General features: G+C 60.0%; 3 protein-coding genes across 10 annotated transcripts; 2 read left to right on the top strand and 1 right to left on the bottom strand.

Annotated features, from left to right (window-relative positions):
• The first annotated feature begins 42 nt into the window (after nucleotides 1-42).
• On the top strand, nucleotides 43-6,453 carry VWCE (von Willebrand factor C and EGF domains). Of its 7 annotated transcripts, XM_048306636.1 has the most exons (20): nucleotides 45-623; nucleotides 1,141-1,235; nucleotides 1,309-1,398; nucleotides 1,664-1,792; nucleotides 1,879-1,995; nucleotides 2,062-2,178; nucleotides 2,729-2,857; nucleotides 2,957-3,264; nucleotides 3,339-3,432; nucleotides 3,521-3,603; nucleotides 3,789-3,876; nucleotides 3,985-4,070; nucleotides 4,253-4,370; nucleotides 4,732-4,817; nucleotides 4,988-5,084; nucleotides 5,153-5,235; nucleotides 5,386-5,476; nucleotides 5,586-5,668; nucleotides 5,781-5,862; nucleotides 5,950-6,453. In XM_048306636.1, the coding sequence occupies exons 1-20, from the start codon at nucleotides 514-516 to the stop codon at nucleotides 6,336-6,338; spliced, it is 2,475 nt and encodes an 824-aa protein (XP_048162593.1). In that variant the 5' UTR covers nucleotides 45-513; the 3' UTR covers nucleotides 6,339-6,453. The 7 variants fall into 7 exon arrangements, with proteins under 7 accessions (XP_048162591.1, XP_048162592.1, XP_048162593.1 ...); XM_048306635.1 differs by having other exon boundaries at nucleotides 44-623; nucleotides 5,781-6,453; XM_048306634.1 differs by having other exon boundaries at nucleotides 43-623; nucleotides 2,729-3,264; nucleotides 5,781-6,453.
• Nucleotides 6,454-6,780: 327 nt separating this feature from the next.
• On the bottom strand, nucleotides 6,781-8,894 carry LOC125327327 (pepsin A-like). Its single transcript, XM_048306761.1, has 9 exons — nucleotides 8,787-8,894; nucleotides 8,555-8,699; nucleotides 8,247-8,364; nucleotides 8,019-8,137; nucleotides 7,737-7,936; nucleotides 7,500-7,616; nucleotides 7,288-7,426; nucleotides 7,121-7,213; nucleotides 6,781-7,033 (listed from the first exon to the last, which is right to left on the bottom strand). The coding sequence occupies exons 1-9, from the start codon at nucleotides 8,840-8,842 to the stop codon at nucleotides 6,884-6,886; spliced, it is 1,137 nt and encodes a 378-aa protein (XP_048162718.1). The 5' UTR covers nucleotides 8,843-8,894; the 3' UTR covers nucleotides 6,781-6,883.
• A 3,473-nt stretch (nucleotides 8,895-12,367) lies between these two features.
• VPS37C (VPS37C subunit of ESCRT-I) lies at nucleotides 12,368-15,476 on the top strand. 2 transcript variants are annotated; one of them, XM_048306772.1, is made up of 6 exons: nucleotides 12,368-12,433; nucleotides 12,746-12,875; nucleotides 13,474-13,578; nucleotides 13,648-13,819; nucleotides 14,051-14,133; nucleotides 14,385-15,476. In XM_048306772.1, the coding sequence occupies exons 3-6, from the start codon at nucleotides 13,486-13,488 to the stop codon at nucleotides 15,120-15,122; spliced, it is 1,086 nt and encodes a 361-aa protein (XP_048162729.1). In that variant the 5' UTR covers nucleotides 12,368-12,433; nucleotides 12,746-12,875; nucleotides 13,474-13,485; the 3' UTR covers nucleotides 15,123-15,476. The 2 variants fall into 2 exon arrangements, with proteins under 2 accessions (XP_048162729.1, XP_048162730.1); XM_048306773.1 differs by lacking the exons at nucleotides 12,368-12,433; nucleotides 12,746-12,875 and adding an exon at nucleotides 12,886-13,071.
• Nucleotides 15,477-15,973: the final 497 nt, after the last annotated feature.

Below are 15,973 nucleotides of genomic sequence, written 5' to 3'. Positions count from 1 at the left end.
GGTGTCCCGCAGCATCCCTCTCCCTCCTGGATGCATCCCACCATCCCGGCTCCGCTCGGCCCCTTTCTCCGCCGCGTGGGTCCCCGTGCAGGGCTGGGAAGGCGGCCCAGCGCCTCCAGGAGAAGGAGGAGGAGGAGGAGGAGGAGGAGGAGGGGTGGGGAGAGGCCATGCCGGAGCTTTGCCAGATGTGGGAAAGGAGAGAAGGGGGGACGCCTTTCCCGCTGCTTCCCAAGCCTTGGGGGTACCCCCTTTCCTGGCCCGCGGCCAGGGCAAGAATGGCCGGGATGCCACCACTCGCCCCAGCTGAAAGGGACAACCTTGGGGTGACCCCAGACCCCCCGTGTGGGTTTGGGGAGGGGGGGGGGTGGGTGCCGCTGGCGACCCCCCCGCTCTCGCCCCCCTCCAATCCCGCATTGTTCCCGGCTCGGCGGGAGGAGGAGGAGGAGCAGGGCCAAGGGCCAGCGGGAAGGCAGGCGGGAAGGCGGGCGCCGGGACGTGCTGGAGCCGCCTGTCATGTTGGTGGAGCTGCTCTTCCAGGCTGCCTGTGTGTCCCTGTTCCTCTCCAGCGGCCAGGGCAGGGTGTATCCCGCGAGGAAGAAGCCGGCCAGCTTTGCCGTGGAGAGGTAGCTGGATCCCCCCTTTTTCCTTCTCCCTCTTCCAGCTACACCTGGGATGGGCAGCGTGCCGAGCTCCGGCTACCCCTGCCCCTCCAGCTGCAGGAGGGCTGGCCGGAGGGGTCCCAGCCGGAGGGGCTGGCACCCCGCAATTCCCTCCCTCTTCCCAGGTCCAGGGGAGCATGACCCTGCTCCTCGCATCCCTGTCCTTCTCCCCACATCCCTGTCCTGCTCCCCGTATCCCTGCCCTGCTCTCCGTATCCCCGCCCTGCTCTCCGTATCCCCGTCCAGCCGGGGGACGCTTCTCCCATCACCACGTGCTGGGATGTTCGGGTTGGCTGGGAAGCGGTTGTCCCCTCTCTGTCCCACCGTATCCTACCTTCCTCCGATCCGTGCCATGCTCTGCTTCCCGGGACACGGGCACATCCTGGCCACTCCGGCTGTTCCCTCGTCCTCGCATTCCCGGGACCTTTGCTCCATGCAGGGGGCTCAGGACAGGGTGGCCTCAGGCTCTGGTGTCCCACAGGCGCCGCGTGGGGCCCCACGTCTGCTTCCAGGGCTCCAGCAGCGGATGTTGTCCCGGCTGGATGCTGTCCCCGGGCAGCGGGAAGTGCACCCTGCGTGAGTACGGGGGTCTGGGGGGCCGGTGGGGGTCCTGTTCCCATTCCCAGAGCTCCTGTTCCCATTCCCACAGCGCTCTGCTCCTTCGGCTGCGGTGGCGGTTCCTGCATCGCTCCCAACCTTTGTGTGTGCCCGGATGGAGAGCAGGGAATCACCTGCCCAGGTACCGGGAGAAGTGGCTATGCGGGGTGCCCTTCCCTGTCCACGCCACGAATCCCAAGGGATGGAGATGGCCATCAACCAGTGGGCACCGTGCCCAACTCTCTTCCCTCTCCATGCCACAAATCCCAGCGGATGGAGGTGACCGTGGCTCCTTGTCACCTCTCCCCGGCACTGTCCCCATCCCTGGCGGATCCATGCAGCGGGGTGGGAAGCGAGTGGTCCCAGGGTGGCCTGGGTGCCCTGTGGACGCCGTGTCCGTGTTCCAGAGCCAGCGGGAACGTGCGGGGAGTACGGCTGCGACCTGTCCTGTAACCACGGTGGCTGCCAGGAGGTCGCCCGCGTGTGTCCCATCGGCTTCTCCATGGCTGAGACGGCCAACGGCGTCCGCTGCACCGGTGAGCGGGAGTGCGATATCCCGACGGGAGAGGGCATCCCGGTGGTGTCCGCACCCCAAATCTGGCCGTTCCCTGTGTCCCTCCAGACATCGATGAGTGCCGGAGCGCGGCCTGCGAGGGGACGTGCGTGAACACGGAGGGCGGATTCGCCTGCGAGTGCGGAGCTGGCCGGGAGCTCTCCGCCGACCGCCGCAGCTGCCGGGGTGCGCGGGGGCCCGGGGGGGCGGCCGGGGCTCCCGAGGGATCCTGACCCTCATCCCAACCCCCAGACATGGATGAATGCCAGGCCACACCGTGCCAGCACCGCTGCGAGAACAGCGTGGGCAGCTACCGCTGCTCCTGCCGGCCCGGATACCACCTCCACGGGAACCAGCATTCCTGCGTGGGTGAGCACCGGGATGGGGCCCTTCCCATCAGTCCCGGGGGATGGAGGTGGCCCTGAGCACTGTACCAGATTCCCTTCCCTCTCCATGCCATGAATCCCAAGGGATGCAGGTGGCCACTGAGCCTCTCCGTGCATGTGCGAGCACCAGGCTTAACCCTCATCCCTCTCCATGCCATAAATCCCAAGGGATGCAGGAGGCCACGAGCCTGTGGGCACAAGCCAGACCCTCATCCCTCTCCATGCCATGAATCCCAAGGGATGCAGGAGGCCACGAGCCTGTGGGCACAAGCCAGACCCTCATCCCTCTCCATGCCATGAATCCCAAGGGATGCAGGAGGCCGTGAGCCTGTGGGTGCTGTGCCAGCCCCCCTTCCCTTGCCATGGCACAAATCCCAAGGGACGCAAGTGTCCATCGGCCTATGACCACAGTGCTGCCACCTCATCCTCATCCCTGCGTGGGCTGTGCCGAGGGCCCATCCCAGTGCTCCAGGCTCTTTCCTGGGCCACATCCCGGGGTGCAGCAGCTCCTGCCACATTACCTTATCCTGCAGATGTGGATGAGTGCCGGCGGCCTGGCGTGCGCCGCTCCTGCCAGCACAGCTGCCACAACATTCCCGGCAGCTTCCGCTGCTCCTGCCGCCCCGGATACCGGCTCAGTGCGGACAGAGTGTCCTGCGAAGGTATCTGTGTCCTTCTCCAGCCTGGGGGAGCAGGGTGGGATGCTCCCATCTCCCTGCCTGCCCCAAGTGATGTCTCTCCCTTCCTGATTTCCTTCCTAGGGTACCCCAAATCTATCCTGGCTCCGTCGCCCATCCTGCAATCCCTACAGCATCCACCCACCCTTGTCCTGCTCCCTCCTGGCTCCCACCTGCTCCCAAGAGGCTCCCCCTCTCCCCACCTCCCTGTGGCAGCTCCCAGTACCCAATTCCCTCCCTCCTCCCCCTCCCTGTCCCCTGAGCCGTTCCCGCGTACCGTGGGGGCCCCCGGCACCTCCGTCCCACCATCCCCTCGTTGCTGGCACCGGGGGATCCCTCGGGAGCCCGGCGCTAGCTGGACGGAGCCGGGATGCCAGAGCTGCACCTGTCAGGTGAGCATCCCGTCCCCCAATCCCTTCCCATGGTACCATCCCGACCTGGGATGAGCCACCACCTGTCCTGGCAGGGGGGACGAGTCCTCTGTGATGCCGTGAGCTGCTCTGTTCCCTGCTCCCACCCGCTTCCCGCTCCGGCTGGGGGTTGCTGCCCCACCTGCACGGGTGAGTCCCGGCCCCTCTGATCCCCCCAGTTCCCGGGATGGCCCCCCTGAATTCCCAGGGGGATGCCCCTGACCCCCATGGCTCGCAGGGTGCCTGCACGAGGGGGTGGCCAGGGCCGAGGGCGATGTGTTCTCCCCATCCGATGGGAATTGCACCGTCTGCGTCTGCTTGGTGAGCTGGATTGGGATGGGAGAATCCCCCCCCATCCCTGGGCAACTCCCGGCCTTGGGGACCCTCATCATGCTGCATCCTGGCTCAACCATGGATGGGGATGCTCTGGGGGGGATGACATCCTCCCATCATCCCTCCATGGGGAATCAGGATCCTGTTTCCCAGCCCCATGCTCCCCTCTGCAGGCCGGGAATGTCTCCTGCCTCTCCCCGGAATGCCCCCCAGGATCCTGCCCCAGCCCCTCTCCGGCCGACTGCTGCTCCTGCACTCCAGGTGATCCCGGGACCCCCAGTTTGGGGATGTGAGGACCCCCGGCCTGGGCTGGGCATTAGGGAAGAGCTGTGCTTGGCGCTCCAGCCCCACTGCTTCCCCTTTTCCCAGAGAAGTGCAATTTCCGGGGACGCACGTATGCGCACGGAGCCCAGTTCAGCCTGGATGGGGACGACTGCACCACCTGTGTCTGCCAGGTGAGTCCCGGATGTCCCCAGGGATGAGGATCCCCAAGGCTGGGAGGTCTCCAGGCACGAGGATCCCCAGGGATGAGGATCCCCAGGGATGCTCCAGCGTTTCCCTGCACCTGCTGGGGGGATCCCGGCTTTGCTCGGGGCTGCCGGTGGGGGCAGCAGGTGACCCGTTCCCGTGTTCCCAGGGAGGAGAGGTGGAATGTTCCTTCACTCCCTGCCCCGTTCTGGATTGTCCCCAGCACCAGCGGCACCTGGGTCCCGGGCAGTGCTGCTCCACCTGCCGGGACCCTCCGGCCCCCGCCGGTGAGTCGGGATGAGGGACACAGCTGGGAATGGACAGGGAGGGACACGGAGAGGGAGGAGGGGAAAAGCTGGGGGAAAGGGGAATGGCATGGCATGGCATGGGAAGAACAGCTGGGGGAGAGGATGTGGGGGACACTTGGGTATGGGGAGAGTGGGATGTTGGGATATTTGGGGATGGGATGTGGGGAAGGGCAGGGTGGGATGAGGAGGGACACAAGCCAGGTGGGATGTGGGAATACTTGATGATGGGAAGGGTGGGAGATAGGGAATACCTAGGAACGGGGAGGGTGGAACATCGGGAACACCCGGGGGCTGGAAGGGCAAGTTTTACGGGACAGCTGGGAACAGGGATCCTACCCAGGTTGCTTCCTGGATGACAACGGTGTGGAGTTTCCCGTCGGACAGATCTGGTCTCCGGGCGATCCCTGTGAGTTATGCATCTGCCAGGTGAATGAGAACCTGCTCTGCTTCATTCCCTCTTCCCCGTCCCTGCCCCAGCGCACGGCTCCTGCCCCATTCCCGCCCTCAGGATGCCCGTGGCCTGGCGGGTCCCAAATCCCCCAAATCCGGCGGGTTTGGGAATGCCGAGGTGTCTGTCAGGGTGTTCCCGCCTGCAGGCAGATGGCTCCGTGAGCTGCCAGCGCACGGATTGTGTGGAGACCTGTCCTTATCCCATCCGCATTCCCGGGCAGTGCTGCCCCGACTGCTCCGCAGGTGAGGGTGTGCCCGGAATTCCGGCATTCTGAGCCGCCCGGGGACCGCCTGAGCCCCTCTCCCCGCAGGCTGCACGTACATGGGGAGGATCTTTTCCAACAACGAGACCTTCCCGTCGGCGCTGGATCCCTGCCTGAGCTGCATCTGCCTGGTGAGGGCTGGGCCGGGCATTCCCAGAGGATTGGCGGCTCCCGCCCCGTGGGCTGAAGGCCGGTTTTTGGCTCCGTTGCAGGGAAAAGCTCCGGGGGCGCCCCGGGGTTCCTAACGCCCGGCCCTCGGGGGTCTCTCCCGTCTCTCGCAGCTGGGCTCGGTGGCCTGCTCGCCTCTGGAATGTGCCATCGTGTGCTCCTACCCCTTCCACCCCGAGGGTCGGTGCTGCCCCGTCTGTGAGGGTACGAGCTCGGGGGGGGGGGGGGGGGGGGTGTCCCCAAAATCCTCCTGAGCCGCCCAAAATCCCCCTTGAACTCCCCAAAAACCCCCCCTGAAACTCGGTGCCCCCAGACTGCAACTACCAGGGCAGGAAGGTGGAGAACGGCCAGAGCTTCATTCCCGAGGGACAGCCCTGTACCCACTGCACCTGCCAGGTGAGACCCCCCCGCCCATTCCCATGGGATGCCCGCATCCATGGAGAGCCTGTGCCAGTGCCATTGGATCCCTGGAAGGGCTGGCAGGGCTGGCTGATCCCTGTTTTCCCAGCTTGGAGAGGTGAGCTGTGAGGAGAGGCCATGCCCCCGCTCCTGCTCCGAGCCCCCCGTGGGCTGCTGCCCATCCTGCCCAGGTAATGGGATCCCCGGATCCATCCCCGGGCACTTGGATGTGCTCCTGGGAAAGAGGTGGGTGCTGACCAAAATCCTCCCTCTGTCAGCCACAGACGTCCGGCTCCTGCTGCAGGGCGGTGACCTGTCCCCATCCTCTTCCCCATCCTCATCCCAGTCCCCAATCCCTGAAGATTCACCCCCTGGCACCCCTCACCCCCCGCGCCACCGCCTGGCCCAGCTCCTGCTTCCCACCACACTCCCCCTCGGTCCCTCTCCAGGGATTTGGGATGCCGGGAAGCCCCCTCCGATGACTCCGGGCCCCTCCGGATACCCCTCGGCACCCACTGTGCCCCCCGACCCCCCCTGTGAGGCCACAGCCCCCCCCGATCCCACAGGCACCCCCAAGGCTCAGGGATCCCCTGGGAATGAGGATCCCTCTGCAGTGCCATCAGACAGCCCCAGGTTCCAGGTGCCAGGTGTGCCTGGAATGCCGTGAGGAGGAGGAGGAGGATGAAGGAAAGGAGAAAAAGGGGGTCTGCAGGACCAGCAGGCCTGGCCCTGAGGAGGGGGAAACCGTCCCCCTGCCACCAATAAAGTCACTCTGGTATTTATTCCCTGTCCCTTCATCCCTGCCAGCACGTGGAGCCCTGGGGCTTGTCCCCTGGGAATTTTGGGATGAGTGGCTTTCCAGGATGATGAGGGCAGTGCTGCAGGTGTTCAGCCCCCTCAGCCTGAGTGGGGGTTTGGGGACAGGAGGGACGTGTCCTGCCCCAGGTCCCCAAGGCTGGGAGCTCCCCAGGGATGAGCAGAGCCACATCCAGGCTCCCATCCTGGGGGCACAGGGACATCCTCGGTGGGTGCAGCTGAGGGTGGCACCAGGGACACGCCACATTCCCAGGGATGTGGTGGCCTTTCCCAGAGAGACACAGCACAGGGGGGCTTCTCCACACCTTTATTGTCCTCGGTGGTGGCAGGAGTGCCCAGAAAGGGACAAGCCCTGCCAGCCACCGAGTTGGGAACACCTGGGATTCCCATCCCAGCTCAGGGCAGCCGGGACAGCCCCACCTTGTTGTTGGCCCTGTCGAAGATGATGTAATATTCCCGGATAAAGACATCCCCCAGGATCCAGAGCTCGCCCTCCTCCGTGGGCACATCCATGCCTTGCAATCCCAGCGTGCAGTACCCATTACTCTGCTCCAAGGACACGGAATGGGGTGGTCACCAGTTGTTGGATCCCTCCCTGTATCCCCACAGACCCACTCCCAGCGGGATGCTCACCCTTAACACGTAGGCTCTGGGCGGCACCGGGAATTCTTTGCCGTGGATGTGGAAGATGAGGTCAGGAAGGTTCCTGGCAGCCTCACAGCTGATCTGGGGGGGACACGGGGGGGTCAGCAGCCAATCCAGGTGGGATAAAATTCCTAGGGAGCATCCTGAGGCCTCACCTCACCACTGGAGCTGGCGCCGAGGTGGCGCAGGAGGGTCCGGAGGGCCCGGACAGGAACAGCCAACAGCGTGGTTCCCGTATCCACAATGGCCTGGCATCCCGAGGAACAGGCCACCGGAGCCCCATGGGCAGAGACTCTGGGAAGAGGGATGCAGGGTGAGCCTAGACTCCCCAAAACACCAGCTGGAGGGCAGGGAATAGCAGGAATACCTCTCCATGGTGATCTGCCAGTAGGTTTCCGCGGAGAGTGGGATCCATGAGATGCCGTGGGTGATGTAGTAGGGATCGATGGCACCGAAGAGGACAAAGCTCCCACCTTGGCTGTCCCTGGAAAGGGGGATCCATCCGGGGTGGTTCCCATCCCGCCAACACCCCCGTTCCCATTGGAAAATGGGGCCAGTGTGAGGGAGAAGGGAGAAATCCTCAGCAGCTCCGGCTGGGATTTACCTGCTCAGGTAGACAGAGAAAAGATGCCTATCCACAAGGTTTTCTATCATCATGTTGTCGAAGACAGGGGTGGCTCCAGAGGAGGCGATGCTTGGGAATGCCAATCCCAGGATGCCGTCGAAGGGGGCATAGTAGAAGAAATCCCCCGGCTCCGTCTCAGCCAGCCCAAAAATCTGGTTGCGGACATTGATCCCGGCGACCTGGGAGAAGGGAGACAGCTGTGGATTGGGCATGATCCCATGGGATCCCACGGGATGAGGGGGCTGGAGCACGTGGCCGTACGTTGACGGTGTCGTATCCCAGGACTCCGGTCATGCTTCCCGTGCCGTAGGCGATGAACAGGGTGTCGTTGGTGCTGAGGAACGTGGAGGATTGCGCGGGATTGAAGCGGTTGTGATTGCCTGTGGGGGTGGGAAGGAGGGGGATTGCCTGATGTCCCTTGGGAAAAGACTGGGCAGAGCCATCCAAGGCTCCCAAAGGACACATTCCAGCCTTATTCCAGACACCTACTGCAGGCTGGGCTGGAGCAGAAGACCGAGGGAACCCAGAGATTGGAGGAGCCAGTGTCGAAGACCACGGTGAATTCCTGGGGTGGGGTCCCGATGGAGATGATGCCGAAGTACTCATCCTGTTGGAATGGCGTTGGGAAGGGGTCAGTGGGATTGGGAAGGGGAAGGAAGAACGGATAAGGGGCCAATGGGATGAGTTAAAGGGATGGGGAAGGGACCAGTGGGACGGATAATGGGCCAGTGGGATGGGGAAGGAGCCAGCAGCCCTCCTGCGCTCCCTGATCCCAGCTCCTAATCCCAGCCCCTCACATCCATGTAGTTCTCCAGGGGCTCCACGGCAATGCCCGGGAAATACTTGGCAGCCAGGTTGTAGGGATGCTGCTCCAGGTAACTCTCCAGCAAGCCCTGCTCCTGCAGCCTCTGCCGCAGTGACTTCATCCTCTTCAGTGGCACCCTGCGGACAGAGACCGGGATGCGTCACCGGGATCATCCCGCATCCCACATCCCACATCCCTGTTTTGGGGACCCCCCCGGGGCTCACCTGGTCTGGAAGGCCTGGGCCAGGCCCACCAGGGCAAGGAGCAGGAGCAGCTTCATGGTGGGAGCTCACGGAAAATGTGCCTCCAATCCCGGTCCCGCTCCTTATATCCCGGCTCCGGTGTTTGGCCAGAGGCCCCGATAAGAAAGGCAAACTGCTGATGGGATGGTTATCAAAATGTCCTTAAGGAAGGCGGGGGGAATGTCAAGGCAGGGGATCCCCGTATTCCTGGGGGGAATTCAGGCCATGGGGATGTTGGGATGGACGGGAAGCACTCTTGGTTATTCTGTGGGAGCTGGTGGGAATGCAGGGTTGTTTGTCCCCTGAACCCTCTAATTCCTTGCTGGAGGGTTTGAGCCAGACTCTTCCAGGAATGGGGCAGCCACAGCTTTCGTGGGAAATCCATTCCCAGGAATGCCTCACCACCCTCACAGGGAAGAATTCCTTCCCAATATCCCTTCTAACCCTGTCCTCTGGTAGAAGGAAGTGATTCCCCCTTGTCCTGTCACTCCAGGTCCTTTTCCAAAGGCCCTCTCCAGCTTTCCTGGAGCTCCTTAAGGCACTGGAAGAGGCTCCAAGGTCTCTCCAGATCCTTCTCTTGCCAAGGCTCCATGAAGGATTTTAAGGCTGCCAGGTCCAGATTTTCCATTCTGGGAATCAGCCAAGACTTTGTCCTTTCCAGCCCCCTACAACACATCCCATCCCGCTTTCCTTCCTCAGGGATAATCCGGTGCTCCATCCCTTCTCTCCCGACATCCCCCATCCAGGCTCTTCATTTCACTCCCCCAGCACAACCTAGCATCGTATCCTTGGATTCTTCTACCCTTCCCAGCTGGGATGGGGCTGATTCCAAGGGAGGAACGCCAGCTCCAGCCTTAGGGAGCCTTTGATCTCCTCCAGGACAAGGTGACCCTTCCAGGAGCCACGGATCCAGCACGTGGTGCCGTGACCAAAGCCAAGGTGCCCAATCCTGCTCCGGTGACCTTCATCCAGAGGCATCCGGAGCTCAGCTTTCCCCCAGCTCATCCCAGTTTTCTCCCAGTTCAGGGATTTTGGATGTGGGAACGGAGTGACAGGACAAAAGGGAATGGCTCCAAACTGGGAAACAGGATACTGGGAAGAAACTCTGCACTGTGAGGGCGGTGAGGCCCTGGGATGGATTTCCCGGAGAACCTGTGGATGCCCCATCCCTGGAAGCGTCCAAAGCCATACTGGAATATGAACGTGTGGATTTGGGAGCTGCCAGGTTTTCCTCCTTTTTTTTGGCCAAAACAGTAGAGAAAACAAAAATACTAAGTTTTCCCAGTGCTGTAAACCCATTGAATTCCCAAAAGCGCCGTCCCGGGGGATCAGGATTCCTGGTTTTTCAATGGAAAAAAAATCATTTGCCCAGTTATGGGAAGTTTTAGGACAAGCTTTTTGTGCTGCTACTAAATCCCATCAAAGCAGAACAATCCAAAAGGGATGACATCCATAGAAGGAAGAAACTGTGGAATTCTGGACTGGAAAAAAAAAAAAAAACGGGAATTGCTATTTAGCACTAATTAAATCCAGAATAAAATCTGGGAGGATGGGAAAATAACCCCTTTTAAGGCATGAAATGGCTTCCTCCGAGAGAAATCCTGGATTTTCCCAACCTTGGTGGGGAAATGGAGGGAATGAGATGCTGGATCCTGGAATAAACCATCCCAGTGCTCAGAGCCCTTTGGATGGGAGCAGGTGGCCCCTCTGCCACAGCTTTCCTTGGCACCAGAGGGCACCAAAGCATGGGGAGATCCCAAAATCCCCCAGCTGGAAAGATGGATCTGGAAGCTTTTCCTCCTGGTTGACACAGCAGGGGCTGGCTGAGGATTCCCAGGCAATAAAACCCTCCCAAAATTTAGGCTTTTACCGGGAAAATTCAGATTTTTAATGTCATTTTGATGTGGGCACACCCCTTGGGATGAATTTAACTTCCGTGGGAATCACCCTCTGGATCAAACAGGGATTTTCGGGACATCAAAACTTGTTCTGAAAAAACTCCCTTAATTTTATCTCTGCAGCCTCCCCCCCCCCCCAAAAAAAAAAACCCTTTATGGACACAGATCTTATCTTGGGAATGGATTAAGGAAGTCAACTTTTCCAGGCCCTGTTCCCACTTTTTCTTGTCCCTTCCCTAGAGGCTTTCATCACCCGGGCGCTTTATCGGAGCTGTCAGATGAAAGGAGGGAAATCTGACGCTCCCGAGGTGTCAAATTTCTGGGATTGGATCAAAAAATATTTGATTAACTTATCGAGGAAGCCCAGGGATGTTGGCTGATCCTTGTGGGAATGGAATTCTGCGGGACCTAGGGCTGCTCAGGTCACCTTTTCCTACCTGCTGTGGGTGATTTTGGCCGGGATTAAGACGCCATCCGAGGGAAAAAACCATGTGGAACCATCTTTTGTGGGAATTAAGGATATTAATAGGCAGATAATGGGAATACCCTTCCAAAAGCACTTGTTTATCCCAAATTCATTTCTGGAGAACACTTTTAAATGGGTATTTTCCCATTTCTTCTGCGCAAATCCAAACACAATTTCCCCCTTCTCCTCAAATCTTACTCTTTGGTATAAAATGTCAATTAAACATTTTCCAGCTTTTCCGGATTTGTGGAAACAACTCCAAAAGAAGCCTGGAAAACATTTCTTTTTCCCCCTTTGGAAAGTCAAGTCCCTTTTTTTCCCCCCATAGCACTGGGGGTTTGACCTGGTTATCAGCCACGCTGGGAACAAATTGTCCTTGATTTACCTGGAATTATTTGGGATCATATGACTCCCGTTTGTTGCACAACAGCTCTCAGGTGACGGGATCAGAGGTGCCTTTCCCGGATCCCGGCACTTCTGGAACAGCTGGGTGACCTTGGCCGGCCTTCCATAGTCTCCTGAAGGAGCAGAAATCATGGAGCTCTTCCCCTGCCTCATCCTTGCTTGGGTTTTGGGAATGTGGGGTTACAGCTGGAAAAGTGGAGCATTTTCCAAGCTTACTTTGGGAAAGTCGGATTTGTAGAGTGGGTGATGGGATTGGAGCTTTCTCCGGAATACTCTTGCCTCATGTGAGGAGGAACTAAGCAGGTATTCCAGAGGAATTTGCTTTGATCTCTTGGATCCAGCTGGAAGAACCCGGCATTTTATAATGTGCTTTCTAAACCACTTCCAACCTGGCCTTGGACACTTCCAGGTATGGGGGAACCGCAGCTTCCCTGGGCAACTTGCTTCACCACCCTCACAAAGAAGGATTTATTCCCAATATCCAACTTAAAACCGCCCTGTGTCCGTGTGGAGCCTTTCCCCCTTTCCCTATCGCTCCACGCCCTTCTCCAAAATCCCTCTCCAGCTCTCCCGCAACTCCTTGCACCCCGAAAACGCGAAGGATATAATTCCTAGAGCAGCTACAGCTCGGGGAGAACCCCGCGGGCAGCCAAAGAACGATTATTGATTAAAAAATTCCATTAAATTGAGCCCTGCTCCCGCCCCCCCCCAACATGGCGGCGCTGGGCGGAACCTTTCCCCTCACGCTCGGAGGGGGGAGGGGCCCGTCCCTCCCGCCCCTCCCGCCGTGGCCCCGCCCACTTCCGGTTGGTGCCGGAAGCCGGAAGCGGCGGCGGGCGGAGGGTCCCCGTGGCGCCTCGGTGAGTGCGGGAGAGGGCCGGGAATGGGAATAACGGGAATAGCGGCGGGATAACGGGGATAATGGCGCTGCTCCCGCCTCCCGCTCGCTGCACCCCCGCAGGTGCGCAGCCCTTCGCGTCCACCTTTCCTGAGCGCCTGTGGATGCTTCCCAGAGCTCACCCCGAGCTTTCCCACTCGCAGCATTCCCGCTTTTCCCTCTCCAGCTCCATGAAATCTAGCTAATGCCCCCCCCCCCCCGAAGAACCAAATCGGGTGATTTCTGCCCCACACCTGCAGCGCGGGACTTCATTGCCAGTTTTTCCCTCGGACAGGTTTATCTGGATCGTGGATTGGGCAACCCTGAGCCTCAGCGTGGCTGTTGCGGCATTCCCGGCGTGATATCCTTGGGATGTTCCACCTGGATGAGAGGTAGAAGAGCTGGCAGCGAATAGGACGGCGCAGGTTTGGTGTATTTCCTTGTTTCTTAGGGCATTCCCACCTTATTCCATCCCACCTCTTGGAATTTTCACCAGCCGCGGGATGCTCGCTCAATATACCCGGCAGCTGGGAATGCTTGGGATAAACCATGGATACGGCGCAGGAAATCCATTGTTTCCCTGATCTTTGTTGGGACTCCGTGGCAGGAGGCTGGAATTAGGTGATCCTTGAGGTCCTTCCCAAGCCTTTGGGCATGGTGGGATGTGGCCAGATCCCGGTTTCTTTGGCAGCGTGGGAACCTGCGGTGGGATGGGATGGAGTCCAGAATGAGGCGGGCTCTGGGATGGGATGGAGGCATCCAGCTGGAATTTGCGACTCGGGGCTGTGGGTGGGTTTTTCCTTGACAGAACACCCTGGGACACACGGAATTCCACGCAGACAGGCTTGGGAAAGGGGGAAGAAGTCTTTTCCCGAGCTGGAATTAGTGGGAATGTTGCTTCTCCCTCTCGGTGAACGGAACCCAGCGCTGCTGCTCCAAGGGCTTTAACGAGCCTGGATTTCAGTTGGAAACCTATTCCCAGTTGGACTTGGGGATTGATTTGCCTCTTTTTCCGTGCCCCAGGAATCCGGGAGGATGGACACGCTGAGGAACCGGACGGTGGAGGAGCTCCGGGAGCTGCAGGAGGATTCCCAGGAGATCGAGCGCTTGGCTTTGGAATCCCGGGAGGTTTGTGCCGGGAGGTGGCTCCGGGGTGTCCTGGGCGCCTTCCCGCGCTCACCATCCCAAATTCCGCAGGTCCAGGAGCTGCAGCTGGAAAGGGAGATGGCCCTGGCTGCCAACCGGAGCTTGGCCGAGCAGAACCTGAAATTCCAGGCGCCGCTGGAGACGGGACGCAGCGACCTCTCCAAGAAGTACCAGGAGCTGCAGGAGCTGGCTGGAAGGTGCAGGGAGCAGAAGGAAAAGCTGGGTGAGCGCTGGGGTCTTCCCCCAGGAAGGATTCTGCTTCCCAGAAAACCGATATCCCACTTTTTTCCAGCAGCTGGAGAGATGGAGGGTGTTATTCCTCTTGGATTTCCCTCCTTCCACCAGCACTTCCCAAGCCCGTTCCTGTGGGCTCTTTGCTGGTTTTTCCCTGGTTTCTGTCCTGTGATGGTGATTTTTCCTGGCTTTTCCCCTTTTTCCCCCTCGGTTTTCCCAGAGAAATTCTCGGCAGCGCTGCAGCCTCAGACTTTGCTGGATCTCCTCCAGGTGGAAAGCCAGAAGATTGAAGAGGAATCCGAGGTGAGTTTAGGGCTTAAATCCATTGGGAATTCCAGTGATTTCATCCTCAAAGACTTGCAGTGACTGCCAGTCCCTAAAATCATGGATTACCTTTGGAGTCTGCTGGGTTTTCTCCAAAGGGCTGGATCCGTCCTTGCTCCTGTGTGGGTGCTGCTCCTTGGGATGTGGCTGGGAGGGACCTAGATCGGGATGAGGGAAGAGGAGGAGCAGAGGGATGCAGGGATGAGCCCGAGGCTGTTTCTCTCTTCCAGAAAATGGCTGAGAGGTTCCTGGAGGGCGAGGTGCCCCTGGAGACGTTCCTGGAGCAGTTTTCCGGCATGAGGAAGTTGTCCCACCTGCGCCGGGTCCGAGTGGAAAAGCTGCAGGAGATCGTGAGGAAGATGGAGGGATCCCAGGAGCGCGCCAGGGACTCTCAGCCTCCTCTTCCTCCTCCTCGTCCTCGTCCTCCTCCTCTTCCTCACGTTCCCACGGATCCAACAAAACCCTTCCCATCGGGATCTCCGGCCCTCCCTCTGCCCTACAGCCCGGCTCCGACTCTTCCGCCCGGCCCCACTGCCCACGGAGCGTTGCCTCCCGCCCCTTTCCCGGGATCTCCGGTCACCGTGGGACACGTGGCTTCCTCCCAGCCCAGCTCCCAGTCCACCTTTCCCTACCCGCTTCCTCCAGCTCCCGGATATCCGGCGGCTTCCGCTGCCGACTCTGCGCCAGGGTATCCCAAATCCACCTCGGGAGGCTTTTCCTGGTCTCCATCCCGGGCCCCGCCGCAGCCCTTGCCCTATCCTGCTCCCCATCCCTCTCCTCCCCCTGCCAGACCGGGGTACTCTCCCTACATCCCGCCTGGAGCAGGGAGACCGCAGTGTCCCTACCCCACTCAGCCCCCTCTCCCGAATTTCCCAATCCCAGCACAGGCTCCCTATCCTGGGCCTCCCCCAGCCTTTGGATACCCCCCACCTCCAAACCCTCAGCGTCCTTCCTGGCCTGGATACTAATCCAGGACTTCCAGGGAGCATCCTGTGCTGATTCCTCCTCTTTTTGGGGACTGAGGAAGAGGAGGGATCCCAGAGCGTTGCTCCTGGATCCGTCGGTGCAAAGGAATTACACGGGATAAGAGTCGGGCTCCGGAGGTCGGAGCGAGAGGCAGAGCCAGACCAGCAGAAATCCTGAGAGGAGAAACCTCCAGGGAAACCTTGGAGCACCTTCCGGTGCCTAGAGGGGCTCCAAAAGCACTGGAGAAGGACTTGGACAAGGACTTGGAGTATGGGATAATGGGGAATGGCTTCACCCTGGGTTTAGATGGGATTTGGGGAAGAAATTCTTCCCTGTGATGGTGGTGAGGCCCTGGAATGGATTTCCCAGGGAAGTCATGGCTGCTCCATCCCTGGAAGTGTCCAAGGCCAGGTTGGACAGGGCTTGGAGCAGCCTGGACTAGTGGAAAGGGATTGGAAGTGGCTGATCCTTCAGATCCCTTTCCACCCAAACCACTCCAGGACTGGCAGTAGGAGTCGGTGATTCCCACCCGGGCCTGGGCAGCCTCCGGTATTCCCGACCTCCTGTGTGGTTTTTCGGGCTCCTCCCGTCCCCCCCTTCTCAGGAAACACTTGGAAACAGAGGGAATGACAAACGGTGGAAATGGGATTTGCTTTGCTCAGCACTTTATCCTACGAATCCTGCCTGTATCCCTGTAAGTTATTTATAAGGAACCATTACTAATGGACTAGGACGAGGGGTTGGTGGAAGCAATTCCATCCCTGGCATTAATTAGAGTAATAAAACTGGATGAATTAATTGCACTCTGGAGTCACAGCCGCGGTTACTTTGGGAAGCAACGGAACATCCGCCT

Source organism: Corvus hawaiiensis, chromosome 6, assembly GCF_020740725.1.
Source record: "Corvus hawaiiensis isolate bCorHaw1 chromosome 6, bCorHaw1.pri.cur, whole genome shotgun sequence".
Lineage (NCBI taxonomy): Eukaryota > Metazoa > Chordata > Aves > Passeriformes > Corvidae > Corvus > Corvus hawaiiensis.
The sequence above is the reverse complement of the archived record's forward strand: the minus strand, read 5'-3'. Positions and strand labels throughout refer to the sequence as shown.

Coding starts and splice junctions, on each gene's coding strand:
- VWCE (XM_048306630.1), top strand. CDS start 797: ATGACCCTGCTCCTCGCATCCCTGTCCTTCTCCCCACATCCCTGTCCT. Junction 1,236..1,308: donor CAGCGGGAAGTGCACCCTGC/GTGAGTACGGGG, acceptor CCATTCCCACAG/CGCTCTGCTCCTTCGGCTGC. Junction 2,179..2,728: donor GAACCAGCATTCCTGCGTGG/GTGAGCACCGGG, acceptor CTTATCCTGCAG/ATGTGGATGAGTGCCGGCGG.
- LOC125327327 (XM_048306761.1), bottom strand. CDS start 8,842: ATGAAGCTGCTCCTGCTCCTTGCCCTGGTGGGCCTGGCCCAGGCCTTC. Junction 7,617..7,736: donor TTCTCTGTCTACCTGAGCAG/GTAAATCCCAGC, acceptor CCCCCTTTCCAG/GGACAGCCAAGGTGGGAGCT. Junction 7,214..7,287: donor GCGCCAGCTCCAGTGGTGAG/GTGAGGCCTCAG, acceptor TGTCCCCCCCAG/ATCAGCTGTGAGGCTGCCAG.
- VPS37C (XM_048306772.1), top strand. CDS start 13,486: ATGGACACGCTGAGGAACCGGACGGTGGAGGAGCTCCGGGAGCTGCAG. Junction 13,579..13,647: donor TGGCTTTGGAATCCCGGGAG/GTTTGTGCCGGG, acceptor CAAATTCCGCAG/GTCCAGGAGCTGCAGCTGGA. Junction 13,820..14,050: donor GGAGCAGAAGGAAAAGCTGG/GTGAGCGCTGGG, acceptor CGGTTTTCCCAG/AGAAATTCTCGGCAGCGCTG.